Below are 17,806 nucleotides of genomic sequence, written 5' to 3'. Positions count from 1 at the left end.
GAGATACCAAATTTGTTGGGTATTTATGGCGTACATTGTAGAAGAAGTTGAAGACAAATTTGAAGTTCAGTTCATCACATCATTCACAAACTAATGGACAAACAGAAGTTGTAAATTGTAGTTTGGGAAACTTGCCGAGATGTTTGGTTGAAGACAAGCCCAAACGATGGGATCTAATTTTACCACAGGCAGAATTTGCATATAATAATTCTGTCAATAGGAGTACTGGTAAATCACCATTTCATATTGTATATGAGAGCAATCCCAGAAATGCTTCCAAATTGAGGCAATTGGATAAAAGAGAGATAAGTAGTGCTAAAGCAAAAGATTTTGTTGAACATTTGAAGAACATCCATGAGGAGGTGAGGAAGCACATCATAAACATGAATACATAGTATAAGGCTAAGGTAGATGTGAAAAGGAGGTATAAGGAATTTCAAATTGGAGATGATGTCATGGTTCATTTGAGGAAGGAGCGTTTTCCATTGGGTACATATAATAAGTTGAAGATGAAGAAGTTTGGCCCATGCAAGATAGTGAAAAGGTATGATTCTAGAAATGCTTATGGAGTGGAGTTGCTTGCTGAATTGAATATTTCACCAGTATTTAATATTTTAGATTTGGCAGGGTACTATGAAGGAGGTGATGGAGATGAAGTTGCTGAAGTGCACTAGAGTATTCCAGCGACTAGTTCGGCTACAAAGGAGATTGAGGAGATATTGGACAGTCGTGTTGGCAAAAGTACAAGGAACAGAACTTATGAGGAATACCTAATCAGATGGAAAGGGAGGCCAGTAGAGGATTCATCATGGCTAGCAAAGCAAGAGGTTAACTGTCTTGGTTTTCCTCTGAACACCTGAGACGTGACAAAGTCACTTTTCAAATTACCTCGGGTGTTTGATGTAAGAGCATCCTGGGTATAAGAGCAATCTTGCATCACCCCAAAAATATTTGTATATTAGTCTTTTCTATTTTAATAAGGACTAGTAGACAGAGTAGTTACTATTTATAGGAACTTGTTATTTGTAGTAAGTTTGCCATATGAGCTCAAAATGTTCTCATTTTCTACAGGAAGGTTAATTTTAGAGTTGCAAGTCTACCATAAAAATCTCATTTCTCAAGCATAAGTATTGGAGAAGTTATTGTAGATTTTCGATGGAAAAATTTGTAGAAAAATCTGCAGGCTCACCGTTGGAGGTCTAAGAGTGCCCGGATGAGGTCCGAAAACTTGACGAAAGGCACTCACACAATTTTGGGTATGTAGATCAAGAGCTAGCATTTCTGAAAAGTGGTTACAATAGCCAATTGGAGCAACGGTTCATGAGTTATGGCCTTTCAAAGTTGGACTACCTGAAATATCTAAAATAATTGTCAAAGATGTATTTGGCTGACTCTATATGTATTGTTAGGGATTTTTGGCCTTAGGTATTAAGTTTCAATGTCTAGAACCTTCCTGAGTAGCATAAAATTGCCTATTTAAAAAAGGCCCAAACATTGTCTAGGGAGCTCTGGGTGATAGTTCGCAGCTTGTCTTGCAGCTTATTGTAACGAAGGCGCTCATGTGGGTTAGCATATTGTACTTGAAAATTCTATAATTCTGCATTTGCAATGCAAATAAGAAGTCCATATTTTGTTCTCGCATTGGCTATTGTTTCTTTGTTTATGTTATGAGTTTATGGTTTTAAGGGGAGCACCCTTCATCACACATTCATGGGTTCATGATCCTACAGGGTTGTTTCCCTCAAACTCATAGCCACAGGATCCTGAAAATTTAACATTTTTAAAGTAAGTTGGTGGAAAGTTGGTTATATGGTTGGGAGCGCACTTCCTGAATTGAGATTTATGCACTTGCAAAAATTGTTACAAACCTAACACATACAAGACAAAACACATCATGTCAGTTTGGTTAATTAGCAAAATAGGTGAAAAATATGATCAAAATGACCCAAATGTAGGGTCCCACCGGGCGTGCCAAAATGTAGTGCTATGAAATCTAGTATGCTATGAACATTAAATCTAATCTAACATTCACAACTAAATGACAAGCAAAAAGTACAATAAGACAAAAGGAGACACTATGAAAGAAAGTAGACCAAAAATGGTAAACTCCTCAAGTGTTACCTATGATGACATTGATGTGTCTGAATATGGATGGATGTGTGCTCAAGTGTGCTTCAAGCCTTCAATGGGTAAGAGTCTCCGAATGGATGAAATATGGTGTATGGGGTGAGTAAGGATTCCTGCATGGCAAGGGTATGATTTAGTGTTTTTGCTCTCTAAAAGGACATTATAAGTTTGCATGGCAGTTGAATGACTTGTGAGAGGGGAAGGGCTAAATTTATAGGCTAAGGGTTGATGAGATGGAGAGTCAGGGTGTGAGGATGGAGAGAAGGTGAGGAAGGGCTAGGATGCAAGGAAGGGGGAGCACATGGATTGTGCTTCTTCAAAGCTCTAGCCTTGTGACAAGTGTCACAAGGGGATTGGGTGGTCAAAGTGGGGGGTCAAAGGGAATTATGAGGGAGGAGTGTGGAAGAAGGATGTAAGAGTCATTTAAGGACATTATGGCATGTAAGAGCCATTAATGCTCTTGGATAGGAATGTAAGAGGATAGGGGAGACTTTTGACTTTGGCTTGGGTTAGAAAGTCTTAACCCTTGCTTAAAGTTGTACAAATGTTTAGAAGGGGGATTAGGCTTAGCTTAGGAGGGGGTTAGGAGGTAAGTGGCTTAGCTTTGATGGGATGGGTTAGTTAGTTGGTTAAGTGGGGTTAGTATGGGTGAATGGGTTGGATCAGGGTAATGATAGGGTTAGGGATGGTTAGGGATTTGGGATTGATTTATTAAATGATATATTTAATAAATGGGGATTTGGGATTAGATTAAATAGATTTTTGCATTTATTTAATTTAATAGAGGAATGGGGATTTAATTGATAAATTGATTTTGGGTTATAATTTGATTTTATCAATTGGACTATAGTTAATTAAATTAATTAATTAACCAAGGGATGATGATTAATTAATTAAATATAAAATATTTAATCAATAATGTCTTAGAAGATGATTAGATTAGATTACCTAGTGATGTATTTAGATTTAGGTGTGTACACGTATAAAGGAGGGACTTTTTGATTAAGTGAATGATGTAATTGTATTGTAACAATATAATTGTTATGTGAGCCCTTATATGGTATTGTATAGATGCAAATTTAAAAGTTATAGTAGAGTAGATCAATGTTATGAATTTTTTGATGCAAGGAACTACAAAGACTAATCAAATATTGAAGATACCAGCACAATAAAGATTTTTGTATTGATCTATACTTCTAGTAAAGTTAAGTTTGTATGAGTAGTAAGCTCAATCTTTGTATAGTAAATATAACTCTTAATAGGGTTAAGGCTTCTAACAAGGCTTAGTCCTCTAATAAGGACATATGCAGTATATGCATGTTATAGACTCTTAACAAGGTCAACATCTTTTACAAGATACTTTTGATTAGTGTATCATTTTGTGGGTACCATCCCCACCGAGGTTTTCCCTTGGCCAATGTTTCCTTAGTTAACAAATATGGTGTTATGAGTTACTTATGTTGTGCATGGTACTACTTTTGAGTTTACTCATTTATAAAAGTTTAAGATTTGCATTTGATATCCATAGTTGGGCAAAGAATTGTTTGTCATATGTTGGTCTCACCCCCCACCCCCCTCCCCCAGCCCTATATCCCTTATTTCTAGCACCATCCCACTAGGGCTTTCCCTTGGCCAAGGTTTCCTCAAAAATAAATCGCAATGTTATGAGTTCCTCATTGTTATGTACTTTACTTTTCAATACTACTATTTGTGGATGCATATGATTAAGTTTTGAAATTAGTAATTGGTGTTACAGTGTTGCCTTATTGATTCATTTTCTATAGCCTACAAGTTTTTAACTATGGCTTTTCCATCTTACCTCTAACACCATAGGTATGAGTGTTGACAAACAGATCATGGACATTTTAATGGCCTCATTTGGTTGTAGGAAGTATCTAACATTAGAAACCTAGATTGGTCCAAACCAAAATGTTGTCCACAATGGCATACATTACATCAATAAATTTTACACTTTTGCATGTGACAAGTGGGAAGCTAACTCGTAAAACCTAATAGTCCACCAATCCATCATTTTAGCTATTTTGCTAAACACCCATAACATCCAAATTTGATCCCTTCTCTAACTATATGGTGTCGTTAAACTAATATTAACAATACTATATATCGCAAGAAACATCTTTATAGAGAAAAGTTTCATCGTTAGCTTGTCATTCCAAAGTTCCTTGTGAACTAAAGGTGTTATCTACTTGATATACTTAATGATACTAGTGCATGTCACCCCATGATGATGACACACCAAGCATTGACAACCCAAAAATTATTTTGATATAGCATAGCAAGTATTGATCATCAATACAATGCTCAATACATTCATTGGTCATTACTACATAAAAGATGAGCATAGCCTAATATCTATTGCAAGGTATATTTTTCTATACAATTCAATGCTTACTACATTCATTACTTGCTACTCCACTAAAGTTGAGCATCAGCCTAAGATCAATTACAAGGTATATATTTGTATGCTTTTTACTTGAATATTACCATGATATCCATTCCCTAACCATATACATGCATCCACTTGTAGCAAACAAATCTTTGTATTGTATTACAAGTATGCCAACCCTGCATCTTCCAGTATGATTGCTTATTGTTATTATTTGAGAGCTGGCAATATGAATTGAGTGTAGATTACAAATTATAAAATTAGATTTTCATTTTAGTCCTTATCACCCTAATCTTTATCCTTTCCATACCATCTTAATCATTATCCTTTCTAACCAATGATAGTGTTGGTAATAAAATTCTTTTATTTCCCCTACAACACTTGCTAGATTTGGGTCATAACATGACGAAACCAGACTAGTTATGGCTTCAATTGTTTTCTCTCAGAACCATAGTAACACAAGGACATGCCCCCCCTCCCACACCGAGGACTTTGAGACTTTGTTCCCCTATCCCTAGCGGCTATACCAGATTCCACTATCTCTAACGAGGATTGGGGGACGACCTAGTGTTAACTATTTTTTGATTTGACTATTTATGTACTATAGTAACACAAGGACGCTTCCCCCTCCCCCTCCCCCTCCCTTTCCATGCCCCTTCTTACTGCCCCACGTACCGGGGACTTAGGGACTTTGTTCCCCTGTCCCTAGCGGCGCCACTAGATTCCACTACCTCCGTCGAGGATTGGGGGATGACCTGGTGTTAACTATTTGTTGATTTGACTATTTATGTGTAAGACTAAAAAGAGAGTGAATTTGCATAATGAGAGAACCACTAATCTCATATAAAACTATGCAAACAAATCTAATCCAAACATAGAAGCAACTTGAGGTAAAAGAGATTAAACAAAAGAAACCCCCTTCAAGTTTAGCTCCTATGTTCTCCTTTCTTCTCCATAAATAGATTTGATGTAGCTCTTGATCTTGACAAGATGTACCTACAATTGAAAGCAAAATGACAAGATGGTAATGAGAATACTAGGAGTGTGGTTAGAAGAATGTGGTTAGCAAAACAAGTGCTTAATGACTTAATTTATAGGATTTGAGAGCCAAAATGCAAAATTCGAAGGAAAAGTGTACAATTTGGATATTGTCATAATTCAATTACACAAATGGGAAAATTTATATGATTAAGAGATTTAAATTTAAAAATGTCATAAAACGGCACATTATGACAAATTGTAAGATATGTGCATAGAAAGATGCAAAAACATTTAATAGATGAAGTGTAAAGTGAAAGGGAACGTGTAAGAAAATGAATGGAAAGTGTAATAGTTTGAAAAGAGTAAGGTGTAAAAGTGGAAGCTAGAAAATAGGAAGTGGGAGCACAATTAGTGGGAAAGTGTAAGAGTTTGGATTTTTGAATTTAAAAACTCATAAATCCCTCCAAAAATAGAAATTAGAATTTAGGAAATAGAAAATTCCCAAAATTCATGGAAATGGAAATATTAATTTATTGGGAATAATTAATAAAAGATTATGAATTAATAAAATGAAATGGATTAAATGATTAGGACATAGGAATAAAGCATGGGTTATTTATTCCTATAAGGAAAATTAATAAAAATGATTGGCAAAATGATAAAATAAATACAAGGAATAACCATATTATAGGATCATAATTAAAATGTCGATAAATGCAATGATATTGGAAAGGATCAAGGACGTGATTAAATTGATGAAATAAATGATACTAGATTAATGACAGAAATTAATGACTTGTCAAGGACACGACAAGAGTTGATGATGTTGATAAGGCATTGAAGGATGTAACAAAGCCAAGGATTGATGATGATAAGATGATGACATTGAAATGGTTTTGAATTGATTCTGAAATGCTCTTATTTTAATTGAATGACAATCAAGTTGACCAAAAGATCAATGTAAGTGAAATGAGAAAATGGGACAATTTAGGATAGAAAAGTGATGAAAGAAAAGGCACGAACCATTTTTGAGTGTCTACATTATGTTCATTGTTCGGTGTTCTAATTTAATGCATTGTTAAAGTATTTACTCTTTTACATCTTTATATCTTATATCACAATAAATATTTTCATAACTAGCATTTTAAGTACCATATGTATATATATACAACCAACCCTACCCCGCGCTCCCCCGCACCCCCCCACCGACCCCCCGACTGTCTCCAAAATAAATTAAGGCCCTTATGTCCCACTATCTCAGAAACTTGTCCCCCCATTCCCATGTCTGTTAGGGCAGTGTAACTATGCTCAAAACATGTGTCTAGCATCTGTTCTCCTACTCGATAGCTTTCAAATAGGATCTAATAATGTAATGATGGCATTGTTCAGGTACGTGATTCCAATCACATGCTAGAGTCGTGAAGATAGTTGTATGTAAACCATGTGACATCAAATATGCATTCACACTGTAAAATGACTGATGATTCCTATGGTGTTAGTCATTTTATTTTCTCTAGCAAAATCAACACGCTGCTATTCAGGTTTTTGAAGTAGAACATCATACTCTTAACATTTGAATTTACTTTAAAACTTTAACTCAACAATTAGTATGCACACTCTTTGACTAAAATGAGGTCAACAAGAATCCAGCAGCATGAATCTCAGCTCAACTTTTATATAGGTAGCATTCACAGTTGAACAGTGTCTGCTGTATTCCATGATCAAGTTTGTTGTGTGCATCAAGTTTGTTGTGTGCTTCAACCTTGAACTTCTTCCATATAAATCTTTAAGACTGTTAAAACTGTATTAGTCAATTTTTGAGTCTGGTCAGAATTTATGGTGTCCATTACAAATTATACCATCTAGTAATAATTGTGACCAGATTTAGAAGCTCTGGCCCTATTCCTCTGGGGAAAAACATTACAATGTAAAATGTGCTGCTGACACTTGAAGCAAAACATATACCTTTCGCAAATGTAACCCATATAATCAGAACTGTAACAGACAAAAATAATTATAAGAGAATCTGGCAAACATAAATGCTTCATTCAATCACCTAATGAGTGAAACATACAGAAAGGTGAATATTGTGACTCAAAATCCAGGCCTACAATATGAAAAAACTGTTTAATTTTGTTCAATCGTTACCATTAACAAAACAGACTTATTTAAGTACTCGACATGTCTTTGGTTTCACCTTAACAGCTGAATTTTAACAAACTCGTCAACACAAGGTCCTGCGCACATGTTTTCCTCTAAAATTATGCGGACAAAAAAGCGTGCTTGTCTGAAAAGCTCCACTGTTAAAAGATTCAGATTTGGGCAGCCATGCATGTATAGAGAGGAAAGTTTAGGGCATCCGTTCCTGAGAAAAAGCAAACTTCTATCACAGAAATGTCTGCAACGATTAACATGAAGGATCTCTAGGTTTCTACAGTTCATGGCAATTTCTTTCCAACCAGCCACAGTCACCTGTGGACAAACTGCCAAATTCCATTCTTTCAATAAAGGACAGCCCCTCGAAATCTCATTTACAGCTGAGTCATCAAGTGTACGACACATCCTTGTGTGTAAGAATTGCAAATTTGCACATCGCATGCCAATGCAGCTGAACCCTCTCGAACCAAGATCAATCAAATTCCGAGAGTGTGACAGGTTCAAATATTGAAGAGAACTGCCATTAGGAATCACACTCAGACCATCATCTGTCAAGCGGCATGAATCTGCATCCAGATACTGAAGAAACAAGCACTTCTTAAAGCCAATTCCCTGTATATTTCTACAATATGAGATGGTAACAACCTTAAGCCCTGAGCATCCTTCCCCAAGGGCTGCAATGCCTGAATCAGAGACATGTGCACAGTATGAAAGATTTATTATCTCTAAATTTGGACAGCTTCTTGCTACATGTTCAAGGCCAATATTGCTAATATTACAACGATAAAGACTCAAAGAAGACAAGACACTAGAACTGTTGCAAATATGGGATAGACCATCATCTGTGATGCTGAAGCAGCAATCAAGTGAGATGTTTTTCAACTTCAAACCTGCTGATTGAAACAAGGCAAGGGCCGAATCTGGAATTTCAGTACAACCAGACAATGAAACTGATTTGAGCGTGGGAAAGCGATCAAGAAGCTTGGAGAGATAATTTACGCAAATTGGAGCTGACGTATCATGGAACTGAAATTTTATCGAATGTCGGGCTTCATTCTGAATTTTCAACCAGCGTTGACATGTCAAGCCAAATGCATCTTGATCAGCTGAATGCATTAGAAATTTAACGACATTAAAAAGGCATTCATTTGGAAGATTGTCTATACATGTTTCCCCTCTTGATTCATATACAGAACAGATCCCATCGCTAGCCATTCTCTAAATGAATGCAGCTTCCCTGAAACACAACAGTCCAAACTAAAATATCAAAGAGACCTGTACACAAGTTTGCTGCACATGCCCAAGCATGTCATATAACAGCTGTGCTCAACCACATAATTGACAATTCCATAGATTCCGCCAAAGTTATCTGAACAGATGATTGATGAAGCTATAAAGCACATAGAATCAAAGATTGACTTACTCTAAACTTAACTTGTGAAAGGCAGTAAACAATGCTTACAGCGCCAACAGAAATAATACTCTGCTAAAAGAAGCATCTTCTCAAGCTAATATCCACTTCCAATGACATTACGTCTTTACAAAAAAAGTCCTTTTCAACACCATGAATAAGCAAACAGCTTAAATGACAAATATCCCCAAATTAGAAAACAGAAAATCTGAAAATCAGAATAGCATTAATATATCCCCCAGTGATTTAATTTTGGGTGCCCCTTCTCATATGCATAAGCTTAAGCTCTTAGGACTCTCGAGCCAAGTGAGGCGCATCAGTTTCATCAGAAGGTTGTAGTGCCCGAATTTTGATATTGTATTTTTTCCGACCTGGAGTTCCACTGCTTGAGCTTGAATCTGAACTATCAAAACCACATGGAGATGCACGATCTTCATAGCCAAAGCCAATAAATGCTCCACATTTTCGACATAGAAGTTTGGTTCTCATTCGGCAAAAACCACAAGAATAGAGAGCACATTTAACTTCATCAACCTGAGTGAACCTGCTCAAATCAATGGACAGGAATGAAATGATGCCTTTCTTAATGGCCTTGCGATACTCTGAACCGATGTTAGATGTGATACGATTTGATGAGCACAGATTTAAAGGATAACCGCAAGAGCCACAGCTGCAAAGTTAAATAAATAGAAAGATGTTGATCTCGTCAAGTGAAAGCTCATGAAAACAAATTTCAAACATCATGCTTAATAACAAAGGATGGCTCCACATGACTCTGAAAGCAGAAGCCAAAAAACTTGTCAAGACATACAATGTTACAAAAAACAAATGATTGAATGCATTAAAGAAGATAATTTATTATTAATTTCAGAAAATTCATTTTATGGTTCGAGAAGAAAGGTCATTAAAAGGAAAAACTTTTTCTCTTAACATTTTGAATTTGGAAGCCAATCAAAATTGATCTCCCCTATTTTTATTTTTGTGAGAGAAGCATTCTATGAAGACAAAGTTTGCAATAAAACTACTTTATTCTTCAAAATCATCTTAAAGAAAATGACTTTACTATCTATTTCGAAAAATTCTCATTATAATTCGAAAAGGAATTTCATTACAAAGATCAAAGAAGCAACAAAGTTTTATCTCTATGACTACAATATCTGGATTGTGGAAGCCAGACAGAATTTTTAACAACTGAATTATAGATCTCCCCTGTTTTAAAAGAGGCATTCAATGAAGACAGATGCTGCAATAAAACTATCTTAATCATGAAAACTATCAAACCAGTTGGCAATCCATAAATAAAAGATACAGATTTGGTAATAACAGGTAACATTCATGAATTATGCGAACATTTGGTGGTAAAGACATACAATTATATTGATCGGTTGTAAATTGACTAATCTTAGAGGCAGCTAATACACACTTTGTTTTTAGATACATTCATCATTCAACGTCTATATTTTCTTCACTGTTTTTTTGAATTTTCTTATGAAATCTTAGAAGTTATGATAGAATTTCATGGGCTTATAAATCTGCAATTTCCCATGTTTCTGTCCCTTTTCAAGATTTAGATTATCATGGACAAGGCCATAGTCTTTCATTTATCGGGTAAGAGCTACTTTGACATGATGCTCCAGTTGAGCAGCAAGGGAAATATATGAAAGTGAGGCGTGTATCGGCTCTTATATAATCATAGTTTGTTCTGTCAGCCTCTTTGTATAGAGTCTAGAGTCTAGACTGCTACTTATCCTCATCAGATCCTGTATATAGATTCCCCACTTTAACTATCGGTAAAACCTCATATGCATATGCATTCTCCAGTGATGAATACGCATTAGGAAATGTCCCTGTGCCTGATTCTAAGGCCGAAATCTCAAAGGGAAAAGAAGCTCCTTAAGGCTCACGAGAACAGAAATCTCTGAAAGAATTCTGGAAACCCCATACAACTACAGATTTATACGTAAAGACAGAATAAGGATCTAGAAAGAAGTAAGATGCTGTATCTTCTGATCCTGGCAATCAAAGACACTAAAACCTCTATGCACAAAGTAAAAAATAGTAACACAGAAAATGTACGTGAAAAACACTGACCTGATAACAAGCCTTATTGCATTCTGGTTCCGTCCCCAACCCAAACGTACCAAATTTCCACAAAGTCAAAGAAAACATAATATACTGCTAGTTAATTGTTCCAGAAACCCTCAAAACACACATTTAGGTTAAGAAGAGTTAAGAGCTTAGAAAGAAGCCACACTTATGCCTAATGATGCTGAAAACTTCAATAATGTGCACATGAAACAAAAGCACAGTTCATATTATTGCTAATGTGGCAATCTCAACTTCCTAGCAAATGTAGCATAAACTAGGGCATACAGATAGTAAGATTTTTCTTATTTGTTTATGAACTCCCAACCTAGGATCATGTAATAAACCAAAGCAACCACAATGCCTGAGTATAATCATCAATTGCAAAGAAAACTTCCAGCGGGAGTTACACAGAGCATCAGTCAGGTGATCCCAATAATCTGTGCATTATATTTAATGCAGGACACAATCAAGACCTGCAAATGGCAAAATCTATGTGACAAAGGTATGGCCCCGTTTCCAAGTACAAATTGCACCAGAATCAGGTACTGATCTGAATCACCAAGAGCATTGGGCACAGTTCAGATTTTTTCAAGTGGCAATAAAACTCGAATCTGTCAAATCTAAGTCAATGTCAAATGCATTTTTCTAAATTTGTGACAGATGAAACCCTTGTCCATAAATGACCACATTATTTTACATCTCATGTGCTTGAACAACATTTGCAGGAAAAATGCTCACTTTGATTTGCCTAGCATAGAATTTAGGGCAAATCCATGTATATGCCATGCTAAATACCAATCTGTGTGCCTAGCCATAATAGATTTTTGAAAGTGTAATGCCAATACTAGCATTTCTACCCGTGCCACAAATTCTATGCTAAATATTCTAATTTAATATGGCAATATTTAAATACTGTTTTTAATATTTATATACTCTTTTTTACTGAGTTCCCTGTTTCTAAACCAGGTCCAGGTGTGAACAGAGTTACATTAGAATCAACTTTAAGACCACAGCAAGTATATGGAAACAAGGGATCATATTCATGCTGCACCTCTCAAGCAAAAATCGAAGAACAGATTATAGGAAGCTGAAATTAATAACGACCAATAGATTCCATATTCAGGCTTCAAGAAAGTTTTGCTAAACAGTGAACCAGGAAAGCACAACAAGCACATATTGATATATCATATGAATTTTGAAATATCTTGAATGTTGATAAAGGGTTAAGCATCATAGTCATACTATCAAATGATTTTATTTTGTATATTTCTTGCATTTCTTTGCAAGATGATGAAATGATTGTCAAATGCAAAAAGGATTTAACTTCTAAATTTGAGATGAAAGATCTGGGTTTAATGCACCTTCCTTGGTCTAGAAATTTGGCAACAATCTAATGAGATATGTATGTATGTATGTATATATATATATATATATAGATATTATATATCTATATATATGTACATATGTATACATATATATATGTACATATGTATATACGTTTCCTCCCGCATCCGCATCCAAAAAAAAAAATTCCCCGCATCCCATATCAGCTTCCAGAATCCACATCCGATTCGGTAACTTGATTTTTAGTGTTCATTGCAAGCAGTGATGCACAAAACAACAACTATACATCTCTTAGATGAAGAAGTTTCTGCACAAAACACCTTGTTTACATATCCTAGGGCACATTAAGGCCCAACCATGAAATAATAGTAAATCCATCATCTTTAGAAGATCGAGAGAAGAAAAAAGAAAGAAAAAAACAGGGGTGGTGTTTATGTTCTAATGAGGTTGCGGGTTAAATCCAGGCATAATCCATCTGATGCAAACTCTGAGCTTTGCACTGACAAAAAAATGGTCATGTTTTCCCTCACACTAATTTTTAACTTTTTTAATCGCTGAAGTACTATTTAAACTTTTAACCCACAGATAACCATGTCATATTTGGAAAGATACCAAGACTATTAGGCTATTGGCGTTTGCTTCAATCCTGACTTGCAAGTTCTAACCAATACTACCCAATCTGCACAAAATATTGCATCTCACCAAAAATATTATAGGTACTTTTAGTTCTTAATTTGTTGGTACCACTAAACTTAACAATATAAAAGCAAAATTTATTAAAAAAAGAGATGGTGCTACACCAAAAGATTATTTAAATGGTAAAATTTATATCCACACACAATAAAGGAATATTTTGTTAAAATGTTAATTTCATTAGGCTTAGGGTTTGTTTCATTCTTGAGGCAAGTTAAAGCTATTCAATTTCACAGAAATCAACGTGTTCTACAAAAATATATTTCTGCCAACAAAGAATCAATGCAATGTTCTGTAGGAAGATAATAGAGTTAGGGATTCTAAATTTTTTCATTTATTAAGTTGCAGAGATAACCCAAATCAACCTGACAAAAATATTGTGCTTTATGATTAATAATAAAAAACAACCCCACAAAAAAGCAAGGTCAAATTTTGGTAGAAAAACCACTTATTAGAGCTTCCTAACTTTTGACTTGTAGGATAAACTCGAAAGAAAAAAACTCAGATCTGATGAAATCAGTGAGATTTTCCAAATAATGATCAAAACATGTACAGAAAATACATCAGTTGGGAAGCCAAGAATAATCAATTTCTTCAGTAGGAAGCTAAATGAGCTTAAGCTTCTTTGTTGTTTACTTTGCAGGTTAAAGTTGGCACTAACCAATCTGACAAAAACACTGATCTTATACCAAAAATTATTTCAAAACCCAAAATATTAACACAGTTATTTAGCAAAGATCCAGAAGGGTTGGGTTTTTCACAACTATTGAGTTCCAGATGTTAAAGCAAACCAAATCAATCTCACAACAGCCATTGATCTCCACAGAAAATAACAAAACAACTACAAACTAAGATAGATTTTGTTACTAAGCCAATGAGATAGTGCTTTTAAATTCTTTACTTGTACAGAAAAATCGAAATTAAACAATCTGTAAACATTGAACATTCTGAAAAAATGATTCAATGCCATAAAAAGTCCAGGCAAACTTTTGGTAGAGAGTAAAAGCTACCAGTTCTTGATTTGCAGGCTACAAAAACATCTCACACAAAAAAAATGAGCTTCAGCCAAAAAATGTATTTTAACCCAAAAAAAGAAAGGTAAACATGTCAAATCTTAAGAATATTGACCTTTACTTATTAATGTTTCAAACCCACCAAAAATTACTAATGGCTAGGATGAGCTTAACTTCTTGAGTTGCAATAAAAATCAAAATTAATCAATCTGAAAAGACATGGAAATTAACAAGAAACATTCCAAACCTGCAAAGGTTAAAACATCAAGTCCAAATCGGTAGGAATCCAACAAGATTGAGTTATTGTAATTCCTGACCAGCAGGGTAAAAATTAAACCCAACCAGCCGAGGAGAACAGCATTAACTTTAAGCTTGACCATAAAACACTACTTCAACCCAATAATAATCGAGGCAACTACTTGCAAGAGATCCAATAGAGTAAGGCTTTTTAACCTTCAATTACAGGGTAGAATTAAACTTAATTATTCTGACAGAAAAAATATTGAACTTCAGCCAAAAAAGAAAATTGGATCCACGAAATGCGAAAGTAAGTTTTTTGTAGGGGGGCACTTGGCATAAGATCTTTTTGATTGTCGACTTCAGGGTGAATGGAAAACTGGCCAACCCGACAAAAACAATGAACTTCGCCAAAACAATAATTCAAACCCTTTTTAGGAAGCCAGTAGGTTCAGCACTCTGTCAGATTCTTGATTCTGAACGTAAACAAACACCTGATCAATCTAATAAAACCACTTAGTTTTACAACAAATGCTCAAAAATAATCAAGACACGTTTTGGGAAAAAAGTAAATTGGGTTACGTTTTATTTTTTCCTTTCTTAGTTTGAAATGCTAAAAAAAAACCTAATGAATCTCAACAAGTTCACTGAGATTTACCGAAATCATTGACACAAACAAACATTGATACATTTAATCAGTCTGTCAAGAAAACATTAAGCTTCCCCAAAGAGCAGTTCAAAGCCACAAAAAACGAGGAATTATTTTCAAAAGACGCAAACAGAGTTAGGGCTTTCTAAAATTCGTGGTTTACAATGAATCCAACCATTAAAAAGTCTTTCAGTTGTTCCCAAAATGAAACATCAATACCCACAAATAATCAAATCGTCATTCGTATTCAAAAATTATCCAATGGCAGCAGATTTTTGCATGTAAAACACCAAATATATAAAGAAAGCAAGATTTTTTCTTAGTATAATCAAAATCTATGTTAATAGAAGAAAAATTGATGCTTGCCTGTAAGTAACATCTGCCTGTGACATACTGGAGGTGTATCATGAATCCATCCAGAACAAGGTGCCGTTAAACCTTCAACGCAGATCCACCTATTCTCTGTAGAATTACCTCCAGTAAACGTTTTGAAAAATGAAAAGGGAAACGAAAAGGACAAACAATATTCGTCTCGTCTAGACTTAGATTATCGTGTAGATGTAATAACGGGCTGATGACATGGACAAGAAAAAAGGAGTGATAGAGTGGGTCCTTGGATTGCGACATTGTGATAAGCTCAAAATTGATTGCTTAGTCTAAAATGCATACTTATTTAATAATCCAGTTTTTGGTATGTTTATTATTGAATTTAGCATTTTAACATAGTGATATTGCTATCAGGATTTGACTATGTAATTTTTGAGTCAAACTCATTGACCCATGTTTCATGAGTAGTGATTCAACATGAATCCATCTCTCATGAGAATAAATGAAACACTTTGCACTCATTAGATCTAGGTGATGCTCATAGGAGTGAAGCATCGAGACTTCTCATGAGGTCACCCATCCCAGTACTACTCTGCCTAATGCTCATAGGAGTGAAGGAAGTCCCGGTGCTTCACTCCTATGAGCATCACCTAGATCCAATGAGTACGGAGTAGTATTGGGATGGGTGACCTCCCGAGAAGTCCCGACACTTCACTCTTGTGAGCATCACTTAGATCCAATGAGTGCTAAGTGTTCCATTTAAGTCCCGACACTTCACTCCTGTGAGCATCACTTAGATCCAATGAGTGCTAAGTGTTCCATTTATTCTCATGGGAGATGAATTCATGTTGAATCACCACTCATGAAACATGAGCCAATGAGTTTGACTCAAAAATCACACAGTTAAATCCTGATAGCAATATCACAATTTGACTTCTTGTGGAAATTATCTCCTACTTATCATTTTAACATAGTTTGAAGTTTGTGTGTTTAATTTCTAGTAGCTTTCTTCTTAAGACCAAATTTTAAATTCTTACATTTAGATTAACAATGTCAAGTTTTGATTTATCACTTACTACTGAGGGCATTGAAAAAAAAAAGTGTTAAGGATGTGTATTCAAAGGTATTGTTATAGAACAATTTTATATTAAAGTCACTTGTGAACTAGAGCTTACATAATATTCAAAAAATAGGGCAATCAATCCTTATTTGCTTCCATCAGGCGTCAATAATGGTCAACATTCATTTGCAAAGCATGCTACAAATGCATATACTCAACATAGTCACTCACCTACTTGTATCAAGCTTTAATGGAATTCAATTATCAAGTTAAGAGCAATAATTACCACCCCTCACAACAATGTTTACTATCACCATCCATCTCTCTTTGTTACTTATAGTGTCCCAAATAGTAACCACTTACAATTTCACTCTCTTTTTATGCCCTTCCAAGCTTTATTTTGGCCCCTTCATTGTTAAACTGGTGTCATGTGCTAGTATGGTGATCAAATCTTGTGCTTTGAGTTGTGCGAGCTTAATTTGCCACTATTCTAGCCCATTTTGGGTAGACTAGTGTCACATGTCTCCTAAAATTGGGCCCACATTTGAATATATTAGCATGTTAGTTCTTGCCACTTGTTATTTGATCTAGATATTTGCACATGACCATTGGAGGTCAAGCTAATTTATGGGAAACCTTAGTAACACTCTATAAGAGCATCTTTCCTAATTCCTTTCAACACATCATTCTTCCTAATCACTCTCTCGCTAATTACTTTCTCATACACACATTGTGGGCAAAATTTTTCAAATTTGAGTAGCAAGAGATAGCAAGTTACAACAATCTTCACATCAATGAGCTTTTGTGATTGATCTTGTTTTTAGGTGCCATGCTATTCCACAAACACTTTAAGCACTGTTAAAAAATTATTTGCATTCATCAAGATTATCAAGTTTTTCATGCTTGAGGTCTAATATTGTGGTATTCGGCATTGTACTTCATATTAATATGTAATCCTAATCATTATCATTGTAGGGAAGGTTGAGTACTCTTGGGGAACGATTGCGGCAAGCCCCCCTGTATAATCTAATCACCATTTTCTTTCTTGTTGTATGTAGGTTTTCAAAACTAGGAGAAAGTAAGATGTGAATCTAGGAAGAGTGTATTAAAAAAAGAAGAATACGATTCTTTAAAAAGCAACCTATATGTTGTCAATTATTAACATAGTCCATGGTTACCACAATAGTTCAATGCTTTTTATGTGAACTTCAAGGAAATGATCACAGTGGCATCCTGAGTTATAATTCATTCATGATACTCAATCTAGACATCACTAGGACTGTATCACATATTGACATAATCTTATACTTTT

At 35.1% G+C, this 17,806-nt stretch overlaps 2 protein-coding genes across 2 annotated transcripts; both read right to left on the bottom strand.

Annotated features, from left to right (window-relative positions):
* Positions 1-7,542: 7,542 nt before the first annotated feature.
* Positions 7,543-8,887, bottom strand: LOC149564697 (RNI-like superfamily protein). The gene is given in 2 exon segments (XM_089818248.1): positions 7,543-7,729; positions 7,732-8,887. Coding segments are annotated over 2 exon segments (1,206 nt in total). The 3' UTR covers positions 7,543-7,679.
* Positions 7,543-15,611, bottom strand: LOC149564696 (uncharacterized protein At4g08330, chloroplastic). Its single transcript, XM_089818249.1, has 2 exons — positions 15,474-15,611; positions 7,543-9,753 (listed from the first exon to the last, which is right to left on the bottom strand). The coding sequence occupies exons 1-2, from the start codon at positions 15,497-15,499 to the stop codon at positions 9,372-9,374; spliced, it is 408 nt and encodes a 135-aa protein (XP_089674375.1). The 5' UTR covers positions 15,500-15,611; the 3' UTR covers positions 7,543-9,371.
* Between the last annotated feature and the right edge of the window lie 2,195 nt (positions 15,612-17,806).

This window comes from Cupressus sempervirens, chromosome 3 (assembly GCF_028749045.1).
Source record: "Cupressus sempervirens isolate cs-2001-9-10 chromosome 3, ASM2874904v1, whole genome shotgun sequence".
NCBI classification, from domain to species: domain Eukaryota; kingdom Viridiplantae; phylum Streptophyta; class Pinopsida; order Cupressales; family Cupressaceae; genus Cupressus; species Cupressus sempervirens.
Note: the sequence above shows the minus strand (reverse complement) of the source record. Positions and strands in the feature narration are given on the sequence as shown.